We start from the raw sequence: 17,743 nt of genomic DNA on the forward strand, positions 1-17,743 counted from the left end.
CAGCTCACTAATTCTCTGCTCTGCTGTTTCTAATATGCCATTAAACCCACCTATTAAATTACTTTTTTTGTATTTTTAGTTTTAAAATTGCCATTTAATTTTTGAAAATGGATTCCAGGTCTCTATCCTCCTTCGTTTTCTAGAACATATTAATCATGGATATTTGAAAGCCCTTATTTGATAACCCTATTGTTAGTTGTTAGTCAGTTGGTCCTTTTTTATTAATTTAATTTTTTTTTTTTTTTAGCATGCCTCACAAATTTTAATTAGATGCCAAACATTGTGGAGGAAAACCGGGAGAGGCTCTCGACAGTGTTCATTCCTCTGATAAGGGTAAAACTGTCCTGTGGTTGGTAGAGAGCATTCATCTTGTTCCCATCTGGAGCTGGGTTCAGGCTCTGCCATCAGTCACAGAACCCACGGCTCCTCCCAGGGTCTGGTCCCTGGAGTCTGCACAGGACATGGAGGTGTCATCGTGCCCTCTAACTTGGGGAACCTGAAGTCCATTTCTGTTGCCCAGCACCGGGCAGCTGCTAGTCTGTGCTCTCGGCTCTTTAACCTTCCAGCTGCTTCTGTCCGGTTTCTCGGAGTCCCTCCCTGTCATGCGCAGCTCAGCAGTCCACATACTACTTTGGGGGGATCTGTAGCAAAGTTTGGAGGCCCCCCTACACAGCTTCCAGCTCTGTCAGCTCCTGAACTGTGCCGTCTGTCTCCTCAGTCCCGGAGGTTGCTGCTGTCTGCCCAGGCTCTGCGGTCCCACGTCCTGGATGGAAAGTGCCCTCAGCGGAAGCAGGGCAGAGCTGGCACTCACTCGTTTCTTTCCTTCCTTCAAGGACTAGAGTCCTCATGTTTCTTCTTTGGTCATTGCTCTCAAGTGTCTTCACAGTTTTCTGTTTGGTTATTTGTTCTTGTTTAGCTTTCGTAGTTTCCTAGGTGGGAAGGTTAGCCTGGTACAAGCTATACTGTCATGCCTGGAATGGGAAGGGCTGTGTCGTCTTATTGTTTCTTTTTGAACAATGGTAGAATTATCCAGACCAGTGATCAAGATCTCCACATGGTTAGCAATGAAGATGTGTATGTCATAATTGTGCTAAAGTAATGTATTCTTTTCGCAAACTACACCAAGCAGCTTTTTCCATACTGGTCCCTATATACAGCCCCTACTCCCCCACTGCACCAGAGGACGGCAGACTCGTGGAGCTTCTCCTCTGAGGAGATACCATCTGTTACTCTGAGTATAAAACACTGTTTCAGGCTGTCCCAGGGCTGAAACTTCCCATGGCCCTCACAGATTCTAGGTGGGAACTTTTGACTGAGCTTTTTGAGGCTGTGCCACTTCTTTTAGAGAACTCCATATTCTACTTAGTAGGTGAATATTTGAGCATCTCCTCTTGGTAAAAGTTGTAATTCTACAGTATAACTCTGTGTACGCTCTCTAAGCATTCTGACACACTCTCACTTTCCCCCCACACTGTCCTGTAGGTGCATGCAGTAACAGTTGTAATTCTACACTATAACTCTGTCTACACCTCTAAGCGTTCTGATACACTCTCACTTCATCCCCACACTGACCTGTAGGTGCATGCAGTAACAGCTGTAATTCTACACTATAACTCTGTGTACACTCTCTAAGCATTCTGATACACTCTCACTTTATCCCCGCACTGTCCTGTACGCAGGAGCGGTGAGCATACGTCTCAGTTCTAGGTGAATACAAACACAACTTTATCACATAAATATTAAGATACACTTAAAACCACAGATATAGGGCTCACGTCAGTTCTGTTTTGCACCATGTTGGTTAAGAACAGTACCTCCACATAAGGCACCCAAAATACGATTGGTGAATGAGTGAATGAATGCATGAACAAATGAACAGGAAAAGAAACCAAGCTCCAGAGAAGTTGTGTACTTGCTGAAGTTCTAAGTACTCAGTAATAGTGTCAAAACATACAGTATAAATACATGGTTCTTGAATATATTTTCATTTATTTATTTACTACTACCTGTACTATTCATTTACTGCTTTATCTCCTACCCTATGATCATGTTACTTCTCTGTTTTCACATCCTCCAACATCCCTCAACTTTCTTACTCCTGCGCTGCTGTGTCCTCCAATGTCCCTTTTCATGTCTGAGACTCAGATCTGGTCACTTTCTGGAACTAGTAACTGTCCCTACATCAGATAAAATTATGATATAAGTTATTGTAGAGTAAACTAACACAGTAAGTGTGATAAGTAACTAAGTGATAAGGAACTAAGTAATTTTTATTACCAGTAATAGGAAACATCACTACAATTAGATATATAGGATCTATTTTATATCAATAAAGTAAACATCACCATGAGTCTTTTATACCTTTATCTTTTATATGTTTTGATCTAATCAAATCAAGAATTTATGCACAGATACAGAAAAATATTTTAGGCAGATTTAGTTAATATATTTAGAGGGAAATAACACTTGACAGAGTTTTAAAAGTACATGTGAATCTCTTTACAGTGATTTGATCAATAATGATTGATCTCAAATCCTTTTCAAAATTATAGTTTCATAATTACATGGCAGGTTCCAATGGGCCCATATCCATCAATTCTGACTAGTGCCCAATTCTAGAACGTCCATCAACCATGAAGCATTCTAAAGGAAGCAAAAAAGAAGACGCAGATTGCAAGTAGCCAAAGGCTACAGAGAACTTCACCAATAAGAACGATCTTTCCTGCGGTACTTTCAATCGTCCGCTTTCAGAGAACACTCAGATCTAAGCGAGGGCTCCTCCTCACCACCACGTTCAGTCCTAATAACACCTCCTGATACACGTCTACACCAATCATAGATTTATAAGATCTCTTTCAACCTGCCACCCCATCGGCTTCCTGACCCCCCTTCTAGCAAGTTTTCCTCCGCACCCTACCTTCCCACAAAGATTGAGCATCTACGCGCTGTCATAGCTTTACTCCTGAGTCACACCGGAAGGACAGCCCAGATGTGGCCAGGCTTCCGTTCACAGGAAGGCTGGTGATCTCTCACATCAGTCAGGAATTTGGGGGAAGAGGCTACTTCAGTTTCCTAGAACAGACGGAAGACAACCGAGGACCACAACAGACCCACACACTTGTGTTGATGGGTTCTCTGCATCACTCACTGTGGAGTCAGGACTTCAGAGGAAGAAGCAGTTTGACAGCACAGCCACCTCCCGAAGAGCCAAAGTTCTAGGACAAACCACACATCTCTAGCCTGTCAACATGACTGTTAGGATGGGAGACTCTCCGGACACGCTCTGTAGATGCCGTGCACTCACTGCTCATGGGCACTTGCCTCAGGTCTAAATCTTCTCCAGGAACGTGTATCTACCTCCACCTCCAAGATACCCACACACCTCTGCTCTGAAAAGTCCACTGTCTCCTTATGGAGACACCTCAGAGAAGGGAGATAGTTATATTATTTGCGCCAAACATTTGGGGAACACCTTCCCCTCCCAGAACCCGTCTCCTCATGTGCCTTGAAAATTTGAGACGTGATGTGCAAGGGACTGAGTGGGTGAGCCACACAGCACCACACACAGGGGTCACAGCAGGCTGTGAACCACCTGCTGGGAGGCCCCCAGTCCAGGGGTCTTGGTAGTGCAGAAAAGCTCCTGCCACAACTGCTACTAGCCTTTACATGTGAACTTCTATTTCTAGCAATGCAGTAGATGATATATTCTGATAAAATCCCTTCACTCCCAAATGCTTAGAAATGACAGGAAAATTACAACAAATTCCTGTTAAATACAAACCTAAACTCACAAGAAAGGCAAAATCCCTTAGGGAAAAGACCAGGAGGGACTGAGGGCAGACTGCTATGTGGACTCTGACTGTCATGGGAGGTTGCGCAGGTGAGAAATTAGAGCCTCGGGTCCAGGCACAGAGGCAAGTCAGAACAGAAACCCCAGCATGAGCCCAGACCCTTAAAGAACAAGGACCAACGTGGTTCTCAGTTAAGGCCCGAAGCAACCCTCACTGGTGGCATTTCTAATGTACATATTTCAGGAAGACAGATAACGCTCCCCAAATGAAGGTCTCAGACACACAAAAAACGGGTTAGCAAAGAAACCAGAAAACATGTGGGACACTCTAAAGTGTTTTAAAAAACCCTGCAATAATGGGAGAAAGAAAACAACATGTGATTAAAACACTGGACAGAAAATATGTAAATGGTGGAGGGATGGTAACAGAGCTAAAGTGTCTGCAGTTCCATTTTTACCCAGGAGGAAGTAGAACTAATAACTAAACTAAGATTTATTACTTAACTAAATATATATATTTGAAACACTTAAAATCATAGAAATAGTATAACTTCCAGAATAATGGCAGTAGGAATAAAATAAAAACAAATCAATTCAGAACCAATCTTAAGGAAAGAGGAAAAAATAGAATAATAAAAATTGAAAATATAAAATGAGAGTAGAAATAATTCCAAATATATAAGAAATCTAAATAAATGCAAATAGATTAGCTAGCCAATTAAATGACAGAGATCATCAGGTTAGAAGAAAAAAACGAATTCAGCTACATACTGTTTACAAAAGAGAGAACTAACACATACGGTCACAGGTCACAAGGAGAACGATGCGAGAACAGTTAGACTGAACACTAATAAAAAAACTTATGTTCTCATATAAGATAAAATGGACTTTAAAGCAAAAAGTACTATTAGAGATAAAGAGATTCCCGACATAGTGATAAGAGGGTGACACTTCTGGGCTCTTGGTTCCAGCTCCTCTGCTCACTGGCCACATGAACCCAACAGGATGCTTCCCTTTTATCATCATTTGTAAAATGAGATTTTTAACGATTATGCTACTGGGCTGTTAGAGCCATCACAATGTTGCATGTAAACTGTGTATCAGAATACCTGGTACACGAAGATACTTAACAAATGGCAATATTTTCAATATATTAAAAATGTAACAATGTGTGTGTTACACAGTTACGGCAACATTACGAAGTGATACATGAACTAGGTCAAGTTTGGAAAGCAAAGGTGCAGAATGAAAGGATATTGCATCCATTCCAAATAATAGGATAACTGCCACAGAAATATGAATATTTGCCCAAAGAAAGGGGAATGTTGATAACCAGAGTTCATGCCTGGTGACCATTAAAACAATTAGCTGCCAATCTGCGTAATATTGCTAGGTTTACAATCAGCAGTCGGTTCTCCAATATGCAAAATATGCAATACGCAAAAATATGTAAACATGTAAACACAGTATGATAAATAGAAACTTAAGTATCTGTTAGAAAATTTACATTATATATTTTTTGGCATAAAAATATGGTAATAATTTAAGGTCTACTTGAAACAGTCATCCTGCCATTTGACAGGTAATTTAGCATTGAGCATCCTTAACACAGCTGGTCTGGTAGTTACAACACACCAAGGACAAAAGGGGCAAACCGACGGCCCTTGAGGAGTCTCCGAGTGCTGTGAACATTATACAGCACTGCAGCGGTCTGTAAACAGCTCAGCGACAGGAATGGCTTCTTACACCCAAACCTGATCTCTTACCGAAGCAGAATATTCTATGCCTGGCATGAACCCACAGCATGGTGCTCTGAACACCAGTCACAACCCCAGAGCAGACATGCTGTTCCTCCCTGTGCAACCCCAGAGCAGACACGCTGCTCCTCCTTGTGTCAACCACCAAGATCACAACCACAAACACATCCTGAACACTGAACAGAGGTTGAACTTTGGGACAGATTTTTCTTTCTTTGAAAACTATTCCCAGGGATTGAATTGTTGCATTTGAAAGTTGCTTTAATATTGTTAGTTCACTGTAAGACTCACCTACATTATGTTCCTTGCACTTAAAATACGTATAAACTTTGTAGTAACTCAAGATGTGCTGCTAGTGGTGCATAAATTAATTTCTTGTATATTGTGGGGAAAATAACAGTTAAGCAGGGAGAAAGACATTCTAATTTTATTTAACAGAATATTCAATTAAAACTGTAACTTCTTTTAGGATAATTAAATCAAATTGGGAAATTATAGCCATTTATATGCAATCAAAATATAATTTAGGCAATATCATAAATAGACTAATGTGTATTACAAGCAAAGTTATTAACACGGTTTGTTTTTGAACTTTCAAAGATTTTACTTCACCTTAACAAACTTCTCATATTCTCTTCCAAAGCCATGCTAACACATTTTTCTAATTAAAGAAAATTTCCTAATTGTCGTTATCTATGACTTTCATTGAATATGCTCCTTAAAAATACTTTAAATGTTAAAAATAATCTAATGCAATTCTAACAGAAGAAAGAGAACTACAGGGAAGTAGATTTCTACAAATAATGAAATGTTACAAAATACTTTTAAAGTTCTATGAACAGTCTGTACCTATTTTTCCCCTACAGGTAGAAGTCATCTCTAAGACCTAATTATGAATGATCATTTCTACAAATAACCGCAACTTTATAAGATATTCCTGGTTTATATTAAATTTTGAAAACTTTATGTATTATAACTGACCATTATTCATTGTCTATTATATACCAAGCATTTATATAATATGTCACTGACCTTCTCAGAATTTAACTAAACATGTCTTAGTAAATCTATAAGGAACTGGCAGAGTGGAGTTTATAAAAATCCACCTACTATGGAAAGGGTCAGCCCTGCGGGTCCAGCAATTAAGATCGGCTATCTCACCACCCCGGCCCAGGTTTGTGTCCTGGTCAGGGAACCCCATCACCCGTCTGTCAGTTGTCACACTGTGGCAGCTGGGTGTTGCTGTGATGCTGAAAGCTATGCCAAAGGGATTTCAAATACCAGCGGGGTCACCCATCAGAGCTTCCAGACTAAGACTAGGAAGAAGGACCTGGCCACCAGCTTCCCAAAAAAATGGGCCCAGAACACCCTATGAATAGCAGCGGAGCATTGTCTGATAGAGTGCCAGAAGATGAGAGGATGGCGCAGAAAGACTGGGCAGGGCTCCGCTCTGCTGTGCACAGGGTCACTGGAAGTCGGAACCCACTCCACAGCACTAACAACAACAAGCTATAGAAAGCCAACCTTACAGAGCCAGGAGAACATATGTTACACATGTGAATGCTGTTGGAAAATCGTAGGTTTTGACAAAGCTTCTAAAATTGTACTTCTGAGAGTAATTACAGGATTATGCTTGCATTTGCTTTTAAAGCTTGATTTTGTATAAAACATCTGAAATTTGTCTGCCTAAAAAGAAACTGATATATGAAAAGATGAGAAAAAATTCAGAGCTATACCATGAAAATTCAGCTCCCTTTTGAGATGAATAACTTCTTTAGATGTAAAAATAGACACGGAGAACCGTGAAACTCAACATGCTCTTTCTAGCTTCTAGCCTACATGCCTTTTTTATTATCAGTTATGCCATCTCCAATAATATACTGTGCTTTTTTTGTAGTTTGATGGGAAAACATTGTTCCAGAAATATTTAAGGCAATACTAAATTAAAATTATTAGGCACATGCAGAACAAATCTGAAAAACTAGGAACCTCAAGTCTTTATTGATGTTTATTATTTTGAAGTATTAAGTGTTGATTTTGTATTGTGAGAATCAGTCTACCAATTACTTAAGTTTTAAATTCATGACAATTTTTTAGAATAATTTTAATTCATTATATCTACTAAAGGTTAGTCACCCCACCACAAACATTACAGTCTACAGTCGTCCCCCCTTATCCATGGGGAAATGTTCCCAGACCCCCAGTGGATGCCTGAAACCTCCGATATCTCTACTACGTTTTTTTCCTATACATACATACCTGTGATAGAGTTTAATTTATAAATTAGGCACAGTAAGAGATTAACAACAATAAAAAGACAGTACAATTACAACAAAATACTGTAATAAAAGTTACCATGGATCTCAGCAACCTCAGCATATGATTTTTTTTCTTATTAAGTGGAGGACTTCCACCTTTTCACATAAAGGAAGCATTTACAGCTTCTCTTTGGCATATCCGAACTGCCAGCATCACTACTCTTGCGCTTTGGGACCATTATTAAGCCAAATAAGTGTGACTTGAACACAAGCACTGAGATACCACGACAGTCGATCTGGACAGTCGATCTGATAAACCAGAAGGCTACTAAGTGACCACCATGTGGGCAGCGCATACAGCGTGGATCGGCTGGACAAAGGGATGAGTTACATCCCAGGTGGGACGGAGCGGGACAGCTCGAGATTCCATCATGCTACTCAGAAGAGTACACCATTTAAAACCTATGAATGGTTTATTTCTGGAATTCCCCATTTAATATTTTTGGACCGTGGTTGACTGTGAGTAACTGAAACTGCGGACAGTGATACTGAAAATAAGGGGGGATGACTGTAGTTTCTTTTTCCATTACAGTACCCCGTACATGTAAAGTTTGAAAATATGAGACGTTCTGAAGTATTTTAAATGAACTATTCAGAATGCATCTGGAGGAAGAGATGCCCTTTTTCAATTCACACAGAACCGCTACATGATTTAGCTAGAGGCATCCGTGAGTGGACAAGATATGTGCTGCATGATCATTATCCCAAACACGAAAACTTCAGGATATGGCCCAAGAATCCCTAATACTCTTTGAAAATTATATTTTAGAGATTGATAATCCAAATAGATTTATATTTTTCAATCTATATACATCGTATAAGTGCTTAATTTTAGTTGTCCCCAAACAGGCTTTTTGAAGCTAACTTTATAGCCTTTTGTCTTTTAGGAAGAAGGATGCTGATTATCTAAAACAGATTTTCCCAAATGGCACTCAAGAAATCTGCAAAATATTAACAGATGTCCCTATGAGAAAAGAATTTCAGAATGAAATAAGTTTGGTATACATTGGAATAAACAAAGATGAACAAGCTGCTCCGAGAGAGAACGTCTCAAAACCTTACAACCATCCTGCGCACTTTGAACCATGACCAGGAGATGCAGGGGGCAGCACTGGACACACACCACCCAGGAGACTGAGCAGCCCACTGCTCGTTTCGGACGCGCTCATCTCGACATTTTCTTGGTTCATAATATGCTTGGATCGAGGAGATCAAAACCATCCATGGCATCTTAAGTGCCTCCATACTGTGGTTTTATATAATACCAGTAAGATCATACCATATGTTCTTTCCATAGTCCTTCTTGAGAATACTGGGTACTTGGTTGACTTTTAGGGTATTGGCCACATCTTTAGGGAATGGGATAACGTCTTCTAAATCCTTTTATTGACTTCCAGAATAAAATTCATCCAAGGCAATGTATAAGAAAGCATTTGTTGTGTCATAGGACGATTTGATCAAAGACATATATAGGGAACCAGGACATAAAAGTAGATTTTAAACTCTTAAATAGATTATAATCTCCTAGTGTGTGTGGCCTAGATATTGTACTTTAGTCTTGGAAAATTATGAAGACCTTATACAGGAGAGGGACTCAGGAGGCTGCTGCTTCTTATTACGACATATAATATAGTCTACCATCATGACTGGTCAGACTTGCTCCTCTTTTAACCACGAACTTGAATAAACAGAATTTTACAACCTATGCAGAAGTTAGTTACTAAGAAAAAAAAAATGAGAAGAGTAATATACTGAGGACACTCATTCCTCACAGTGTCAGCTATGAGAACAGGGAATATTTAAGGCTGAAGTGCTGGCAACCCTCGTCCCACATCCGTGAGACACAGCGTTTCTATACGGTCGTCATTTTGTTTTGTTTTCATTCCAAACCCTCCTCTCAGGGTTTTAACACAGGGTTGATGACGGACACAGATAACTCTGTGTTTGTACACGTGTGTGTGTACACATGTGCCCATGTGCCTCTAAGGATGTATAAAGAGAAGAATGCATATGAAAAGATAATTCCGAACATTATAAGAAAGACCTGTCCCTCCCATACCCCATTTTTCTTCTCTGCTCCTCTAAGTATTCTAGAAATCACATGTGTACTGTTTGTGGAGAATCAGTGACCTGAAGTACAGGACTGCAAGAAAAAGAGTTCTTCAAGTTAGCTTAACCGGAAGCTTGTTTAGCTGTTAGTTCTAACCCTTAAATTCACATAATCCACTTACATAAAGACAGCTTTCAGCTGATTCATGTTCTAAACTTCAGAGAAGGAAAAGAGAAGCTGAAAACAGAGACATGCCCAGAGAAAGTGGATTTGTCATTAAGACATTTATTTGTGCCTTTTTAGGTCTACCCCTCTCCCCACCAACCTCAATAAATAAGAAGAGTCACAGGAAACAAGAAGGAAAAGAACACTGTCCTGTCTTCTTCTTCTTGTCACGACACAGCTCCACCCAGCGCTGACTTGTAAGCTGGCGTTTTCCACAAAGTAACATTGGCTCCAATACAGTGACATGCAGTTTCCTCCGGTCCTTTGTATAAAATCACAGGACCCTGCTGCTGAGCTGCCTACAGTTTCTCTGTTCTTTGCTTTCTTCCTCAAAAATCACGTACCCAAATTTTTCCCGAAAATAAATTTTTAAAGACTCCTATTCTCTTGAAAGTTCAAGAGAATGACAATGGACCCACAAATTATTCTTCCAGTTGGTTAGTAATATGAATCCTATTAAATAGTCATACTTTATAGCACAGGACTCAAGGTACTTGAGTCTATTGTGAACATAAATAAAAAGCACTTCGATATTTATAGTTTTATAATTATTTAGTAAATTGTTTTAGTATAAAACTGAAAAAGTTCTTGTTTAAGTCCTATTTATCAATATTGTTACTAAATTAGGTTTTAAAACAGAATATATCAACATTTCAATAAAAAGGAATCTCTTAGAATAATTTTCACCCTTTGATCCTAAGCAACTCGATACGGCTGCCTTCCTTAACTCTACTAATTCTTTCTTAAATTTTAGAGAACTTGGCATTCTGTTAGGACAAGATGCTGAGAACATTAGAAATAGAGAGAAAACATGTTCTATTAATCTCTTTATCAGTTGAAATTGCTCATGTAGATTATCAGAGTATGACACTGTTAATTAACAGTGAGATAATTACTTTCAATTTGCTCCAAGAGACGAGCTGGGTGCAGGGAAATCCAGGAAGAAAGAACGCTTTAAGATATATTTTACTGCACATCATCAAAATGTGTGATGATATCAGACTGTCAGAGGATTTGGAAGGCAACTGCTCCTATTTTGAACGTTTATATTTCTTGGGCCTCTTATCAACCCCCAAATTCCTCCAATGAAATTCTATTTCTGAAAACCACTTAAAAACAAATATAAAATATGCCCTGTCCACGCTGAGTCCGCTTTAGTGAAGAAGGCGCCTGGGTTCCTTCCCCCTTCAGCAGGGTGTCTGCCTCTTGAGAGCATGAGGGCACTACTGTTGATTTAAACACACTTCATGCAAATTTCTTACAGCTCACATCATGCAGACCAGGGATTCGTACTTTGTTATCACATCCACTCCATCCTACCCTGAATGCTGACCAACTGCTATGGGATTAAAGAAGCAGGCAGCAAACTGCAGCCCATAAGGAGAATGCAGCCCACTTCCTGATTTTTGTAAATAAAACTTTATTGGGACATAGCCATGCCCATTTGTTTGCACAGCATTCACACTACCACTATGTTGTTGAGTAACTGCGAGAGCCTGTCCTGCGCAGCCTGAAATATTTACTGTCTAGCCCTTTACAGAAAAAGTTTTCTGACACTGGACTAAAGGATGCTTTGTGTATTTCATCATATTAGAAGGAAGCTCCTGCAGATGTGACTTGGAGCAATTGCTGAAATCGTGACTGGTTAGAAGCTATACCTGAGAGTAGACAGCATCAAGCAGTCACCTGGCGACACTACACAACAGTTAACAGACGTTCAGGCCACTCCGGTCCCCCTCATCTTAATTCAGTGTTTCTGCTACTTGTCCGGAACTGTATCTTAGCAAGAAAATCCACCAAGCTAGTTGCATTTCTACACCACGGATGAAGACCAGTTATATCCACAGTACAACCAACTCACCTGATTCTGCCCCTGGGGCGCTCAGACTGCTCTGACATAAAGCTCGTGCTGCTGAGGTGGGAGGCACTGCTGGCTCTGGAAATGGCGGACACATCACTGGCATCACTATCTGACGATCTGGCAGAGACGTTATCACAGCTTCTGTATTGATCTTTATGCATGCTATACTAAAGATTGAAAACAAGAAAGTGAGAGCTCCATCTTCAGACCGCGGACAAAGAGACACAGGCAGTGAGGTTAGTGATGACTTAGCCAACACCAAGTAAAAGTGTACCTTCCTAACAGCAGGTGTGGGTCTAAAATAACCCAATATCAACATGATACATGATTTCCAGCATAAAAATCCTACCTCCTCTGAATGGTAAGAAATGGTTTATGAAGACTGAGCTATAAATTAAACACAAAAATTAAGTGCTTGGGTGGAAAATTCATTGAATTAATTATTTGCACGCACATAAAACCTCCAAATTGTATTGTTTTTTTCTAGTACATCAGTTTCTCTTTTCTTGCTTTTGTTTTCATCATTGCCTATTTTATTCACCTTCTACTCTATCCTTGGTAGAGACTGTTTCCATCTGTGCTTCTTGATTCTTCCTAAACTATTCCATTTACCTATACACTTTCCCTATTCTAAGACTTTGAACTTTCAAATTTCTTCAAAAAATATATCTCCTCACAAATAAGGGCTGATTTTAAAGCTAAGGGGTGACAAAGATGAGTGAAGCAATGGAGGCAAATATTGGACTTTGGCTTCCTTTCTATTATGGTTTAATTAGACATTTTCAGATTTAAACTATCAACTCAGTGTTGAAAGTAAAAAACAAGATTCCTATTAAAATTTCAATATACACCGTATCTTATACTTAAACATGTCTTTAAATTTATCTTTGGTATTCTTACCTAAGATTTTAGAAATCATTCAGTAAAAGATTAAAACGTGCAAAGGTGTCAAAGCACTTAATCTCTTCTTTCTACTTTACTGTCATTTTAATGGATCACACGGTGAATAGCCTTATGTATTATATATTATTTTTATATATGTGTTAGTTATAATAAATAGTAAGGTTACATAATCATATATAATTTTAAAATACCTAACATATAAATAATTGTCTTAGGTACTGGAAGGTAAGATAATATACCTTCTTATATAAAATAAAAGAAGATACCTAAAAGGAACACATGGATAAACATTAGGTATTTAAGTTTCTTTTCAACCAATTGAATTTTAGATTTATGTGTTAAGGCGTGAAAATATCAAATGTTCATTAAACCTGTAAAAAAGCCCATCCATCCTCCAATGTTCTATATTTGATGAGTTTTAATGAATCTAAAATAATCCAAACACTCTATTTCTAAAAATGGGTATAAACAGTTGTCTTGCTAAAGTATACAAAATAAACTGATGCTAACACCTGGAAAAAGAAGTATAAGACAATAATATATTTTTAAATCTACTAAAGAAGGAAATCATGTTTATTTAATAATCCTACAGATGAGAGTAGTTCAGACCTAAGGCATTTAAATGTTACTTCTAATTCTTCACCTCTCATGTGTATGTACTGGGCAAAGAATTTCACATCAAGCATGAAAACAGTTCCAAATTTATGAAATATGTATAAAATTATATTTCCAAAGAATTTCTTCATAATTGTGTGATTTGTTTTTGAAAGCCATATGCTAAATTATAATCCAAATGGAAATTCATATATGTTATTATGTCCAGAACTCAGCTATTCATACTTCATGTATGATCTAAAATTAATGATTTAAGATAATGTATTCAAAGTAATGTGACAAGGTTTTATCACCAAATTCTGTCATATCTGATAGCATGATGCTGACTCACATGATTGACTCCAATCAGAACTGTTTTTTACTTACAGAGTAGATGTGGTAAAATCTTAATATGCTCACAAAGTAGAAGCCGAATTTAATACTGTTACTGGGGTACAGTATGCTACTTGTTTTTGAAACTACTTTGCTAAGTAGATATATTATGTAGTTATTATAATGTTTGCAAGCATATTGAAATGATAGCTTGCCCATCCCAGAATATGAAAGAAGTGGGTTCTAATACTATGAAAATCTACCCAGTGGTAGGAGACTTCCTGGCATTGTGTTGACACCCAGATCAAGTGCTCCCCTTATCTGACAAATGTCAATAACACGCAGTGTAGACTCCAACACAGGGATCTGTGAGTGCACACGAACTGCTTCTCCAGCCGAAGAAACCTTCCTCTTCTATAAGCCACCTCTTCCTCAACTCTCTGTATATAGACTTTAGCTATTCCAGCCAAGAGATAAAACAAGGAATTTTAAAAATCCGTATATCGTATTAAATTTATCTATATTGGGCTAAAGAATAATCCACGCTCCTGACAGGAGATCACAGTTTTCTTCACATTGGTTATCTGAAGGAAATAAAAGACTTTCATATTCACTTTTTACTACTATATTTACTTCTTTTCAAAATCTGTTAATAGTTTAAGTAATCACTTTGATTTTTTACCAAGCATAATTTGTTAATATTCCTATTTAACAATTAAATATTTTAATGGAAATACGTTAATTATATTCTGAGAAACATACTATCCTCAGGAGGAATTTACACTGACCACAGAACAGGGAATAAGTCCTTGATGTGAGGGGAAGCTCTAACTATAGGGCTGCTATTTTTATAAGTAAGTACTAATAAACAGGCAGCAGCCACCTCCAAAACCCATCACATCAGGATGGTTGCTTTGTCTGGGTTACAGAAACATAAGCACTCTCTAAAGTGTGAGCGCCTAAATGAAAATTCACCCCCAAATATGAATTTCACCCCATCAATACGGCATGCAGCTCTGGGTAGCAGCAATGAAAAAACAGCATGCGTCCCATTTCAGGGATACCAAAGTGGTTCTGTGCTTTTTTCAAAAGCAAAGTTAGCGCTAATTCCTTACTCAGGATGGATGTCAGGGTCATTCAGTCTCTTAAAGGAGATGCCAGGTTTGAAACATCTTAGGAATTATATTACATTTGTCTAGTAATTCTTTGCCCTGAAGAAAATTTAGTTCTACTGGTATTTGGTTATAAATATTTTGAGAATGGTTAACTAATCTCTAATTTGGCAGAATTGCAACTAAGATGTCTTGCTTCATCCAAAATGTCAAATGGATTAAGATGCTACAAAAGAGTCAATAAAGGAATTAAATTCAAAATTTAATGTCTATTAAATTTACGACAATACTGGTTCTTAGTTATATGAATACAAACTGATCTTTGTAAAGTAAATTATAAAAAGGTTGGGGCAAATGGATGAAGAATGAAAAAAATAATTTCTCAAGTATGTGAGAGAGGTCTGAATTAACGGAAATGGCTACTGGAAACTATGTCAAAATTTTGTTGCAAGCATTAGGCCATAATACGAATATTAGAATCACAGAGAGTATTTATCTTTTACTTGACATATGAATTAAAAAATAAGCTAATTATTTGTTATTTTATCTTATATATTTTCCTATCCTATATTCTTATAAGTTCTTAAAGATACCGTATCTTTCCTCTCACATTTATTTATATAATTTATAATCATTTTATTTATGTAATACAGTAACATCAATTCATGCAGTAGGAACAACAGTAACATATTTGAAAGTGTTGGGTTTTTGATATTCAAATGCAATGAGAAAGGAAAAGGAGAAGGATGCCCATGGGAAGGAGGGAGGAAAACTAGAATATGATCATTTAATTGTAGGCAAATTACCAGCAGTAGAAGAACCTCTGAGTCAGACTGGAGCATGCACACGTCCCTGAGATGTAAGAAGCAGAACGCTGCTGTCCCTCCCTTCCACACCGGGAGTCCCAGGGCCGGCCCTCTACAGGAAGGCTGGACTAATTTTGGTAAATCACATCTTTTCTTCCGAACCTCCGTTTTCATAAATTTAGTAGATAAGAGAGCTGGAGTAGAAGATAATTTTGAAGTGTTTTCAAGTTCTAAATTTCTATGAGCCAGAGAATTTGGAACCTCCCGAGCAGGATAAACCTACTGTTGATTTATTACGAATATAAGTATCAGTAGTGGTTTAGATTTCCAGGGACTTCGTTTTGTAGAGTTTTTTGATGACCTGACTACTGATTAGAGTCCTAGCTCAGGGTGACTGAGATGGCTGTCAGCATTTCCCTCCTTCTTCATTTACGTCTCTTGCTTCCCGAGCGGCCCGACTTCCCTCTGCTATGCTAGTTGACCTCATCCTTAGACATAATGCTAAGAAATCAATGAAGCATTTCCAGCTTTAATGAAGCACTTCCAGCTTACAGAGCCTCTCCAAATAACGGCACCCAACAGTGGAGAAAGAAACCCTGGATACCCTGCCCTCTAACTCCCACTGCATTTGTAGTACAAAGCCACAGAAGTGATGATGGTATCCATAAAGAACACAGACATAAGCTGATTACGTGATGATGCCAGGAAGAATAAACCGCAGAGCAGGTATGTGGAGCTGGAATCAGCAACTCCAGGGAACATCAAGATACTCTGATTGCTGATTTTACTTTTTAAAATGTTGTGTCAGACTCCCAGGGACCTGGGCCTTCCTGGATCACAGTGACCAGGTCCTGCCTCAGCTGGGAATCCCCTGCAGCTAACCTGGGATGTCAGGCGACAGACTACATCCAGTACACAGGACTCCATGAAGTCTGGGGACAAATAAGATTTTGTGACCACCTCTAATTTTTGTATTAGTCTCGATATCTGGCTATATAATGAACAACCTCCATTATTTAAAAATAAGTAGGTTTTTCTAGGTTACATTTCAAGCTAACCATATTGATTTAGTAGTTTTTATTTAATTGTGAATTTCTAAAAGGTCATTACTTCCAAAAGGGCTTCCTGACATCAAATTATAACACAGGTTGTTCTGTGATGGCTGCTGCCACTTTTGTAGTATTCTAAAAAAAAGGTTTTTAAATAAACTAGATAATATATTTAAAATTACTTCATGAAGTATAAAATTCTATGCATATTTTAAGTAAAATTATTAGATGTTAGCAGTTTATAAACTCCTTAGTGTATCCTTACAAAATACTATTAATATATAAATTAAATGTTTATTGGCACTTGAAATTATGTGGACTTCAGTTTCTAAAAGAGTTTGAAATCAGTTACTTTTCTTACTAAAGACAGATCAATAAAAAATCTCACATCGCATAATTTTTGTCATTCACTAACAAATCTCAACAGTAAATATCAACCTAAAATAGTATTTCAGACTATAAATCAATATCTTAATATTTTAAATGCAATATTAAATGATATTCAAGCAATAAAATGGCTTCATACATCTTGCTTATTTATGTGAATTTGACTATTGATCATCGATCATTAAGTGACTTTAATGTCAAGTATTTACATTTTCTTTTTAGAAAAAACATTAAATCCAAGTTAGTAAATAATATTTTAATAAAGTCATATCTCGTGAGACTCTCAAGAGGAGAGAGGTTATGATGCAAGACCACCGTCTGCACACTTCCCTCCTGCCACCCGGTGCCGGCTGGTCCCTCCGGGTGCTCTCTGCACGTGGTCTACAGGGACACTGCTGGTTGGGCGCCGCTAGTTTACCTGGGAACACTGCTCGCGCTCGAGGTCTTGACTAGACCCAGACCCTGCCGGCTGCTTAACCCGGTGCAGTGCCAGTCTCATCTGTCCCGTGCGCTCCTCCACTACTAAGCTCGCTGCAAAAACACACAACGGAAGCCTAT

At 38.3% G+C, this 17,743-nt stretch overlaps 1 protein-coding gene across 1 annotated transcript in view; it reads right to left on the reverse strand.

Annotated features, from left to right (window-relative positions):
• The window catches only part of RIMS1 (regulating synaptic membrane exocytosis 1), a 445,223-nt gene that overhangs the window by 65,153 nt on the left and 362,327 nt on the right, over positions 1–17,743 (reverse strand). The window contains 2 exon segments of the mRNA XM_058554050.1: positions 12,002–12,168; positions 17,604–17,716. Coding sequence (XP_058410033.1) covers positions 12,002–12,168; positions 17,604–17,716 — 280 coding nt within the window.

The sequence above is a fragment of the Diceros bicornis genome, chromosome 14, assembly GCF_020826845.1.
Source record: "Diceros bicornis minor isolate mBicDic1 chromosome 14, mDicBic1.mat.cur, whole genome shotgun sequence".
Taxonomy (NCBI): domain Eukaryota; kingdom Metazoa; phylum Chordata; class Mammalia; order Perissodactyla; family Rhinocerotidae; genus Diceros; species Diceros bicornis.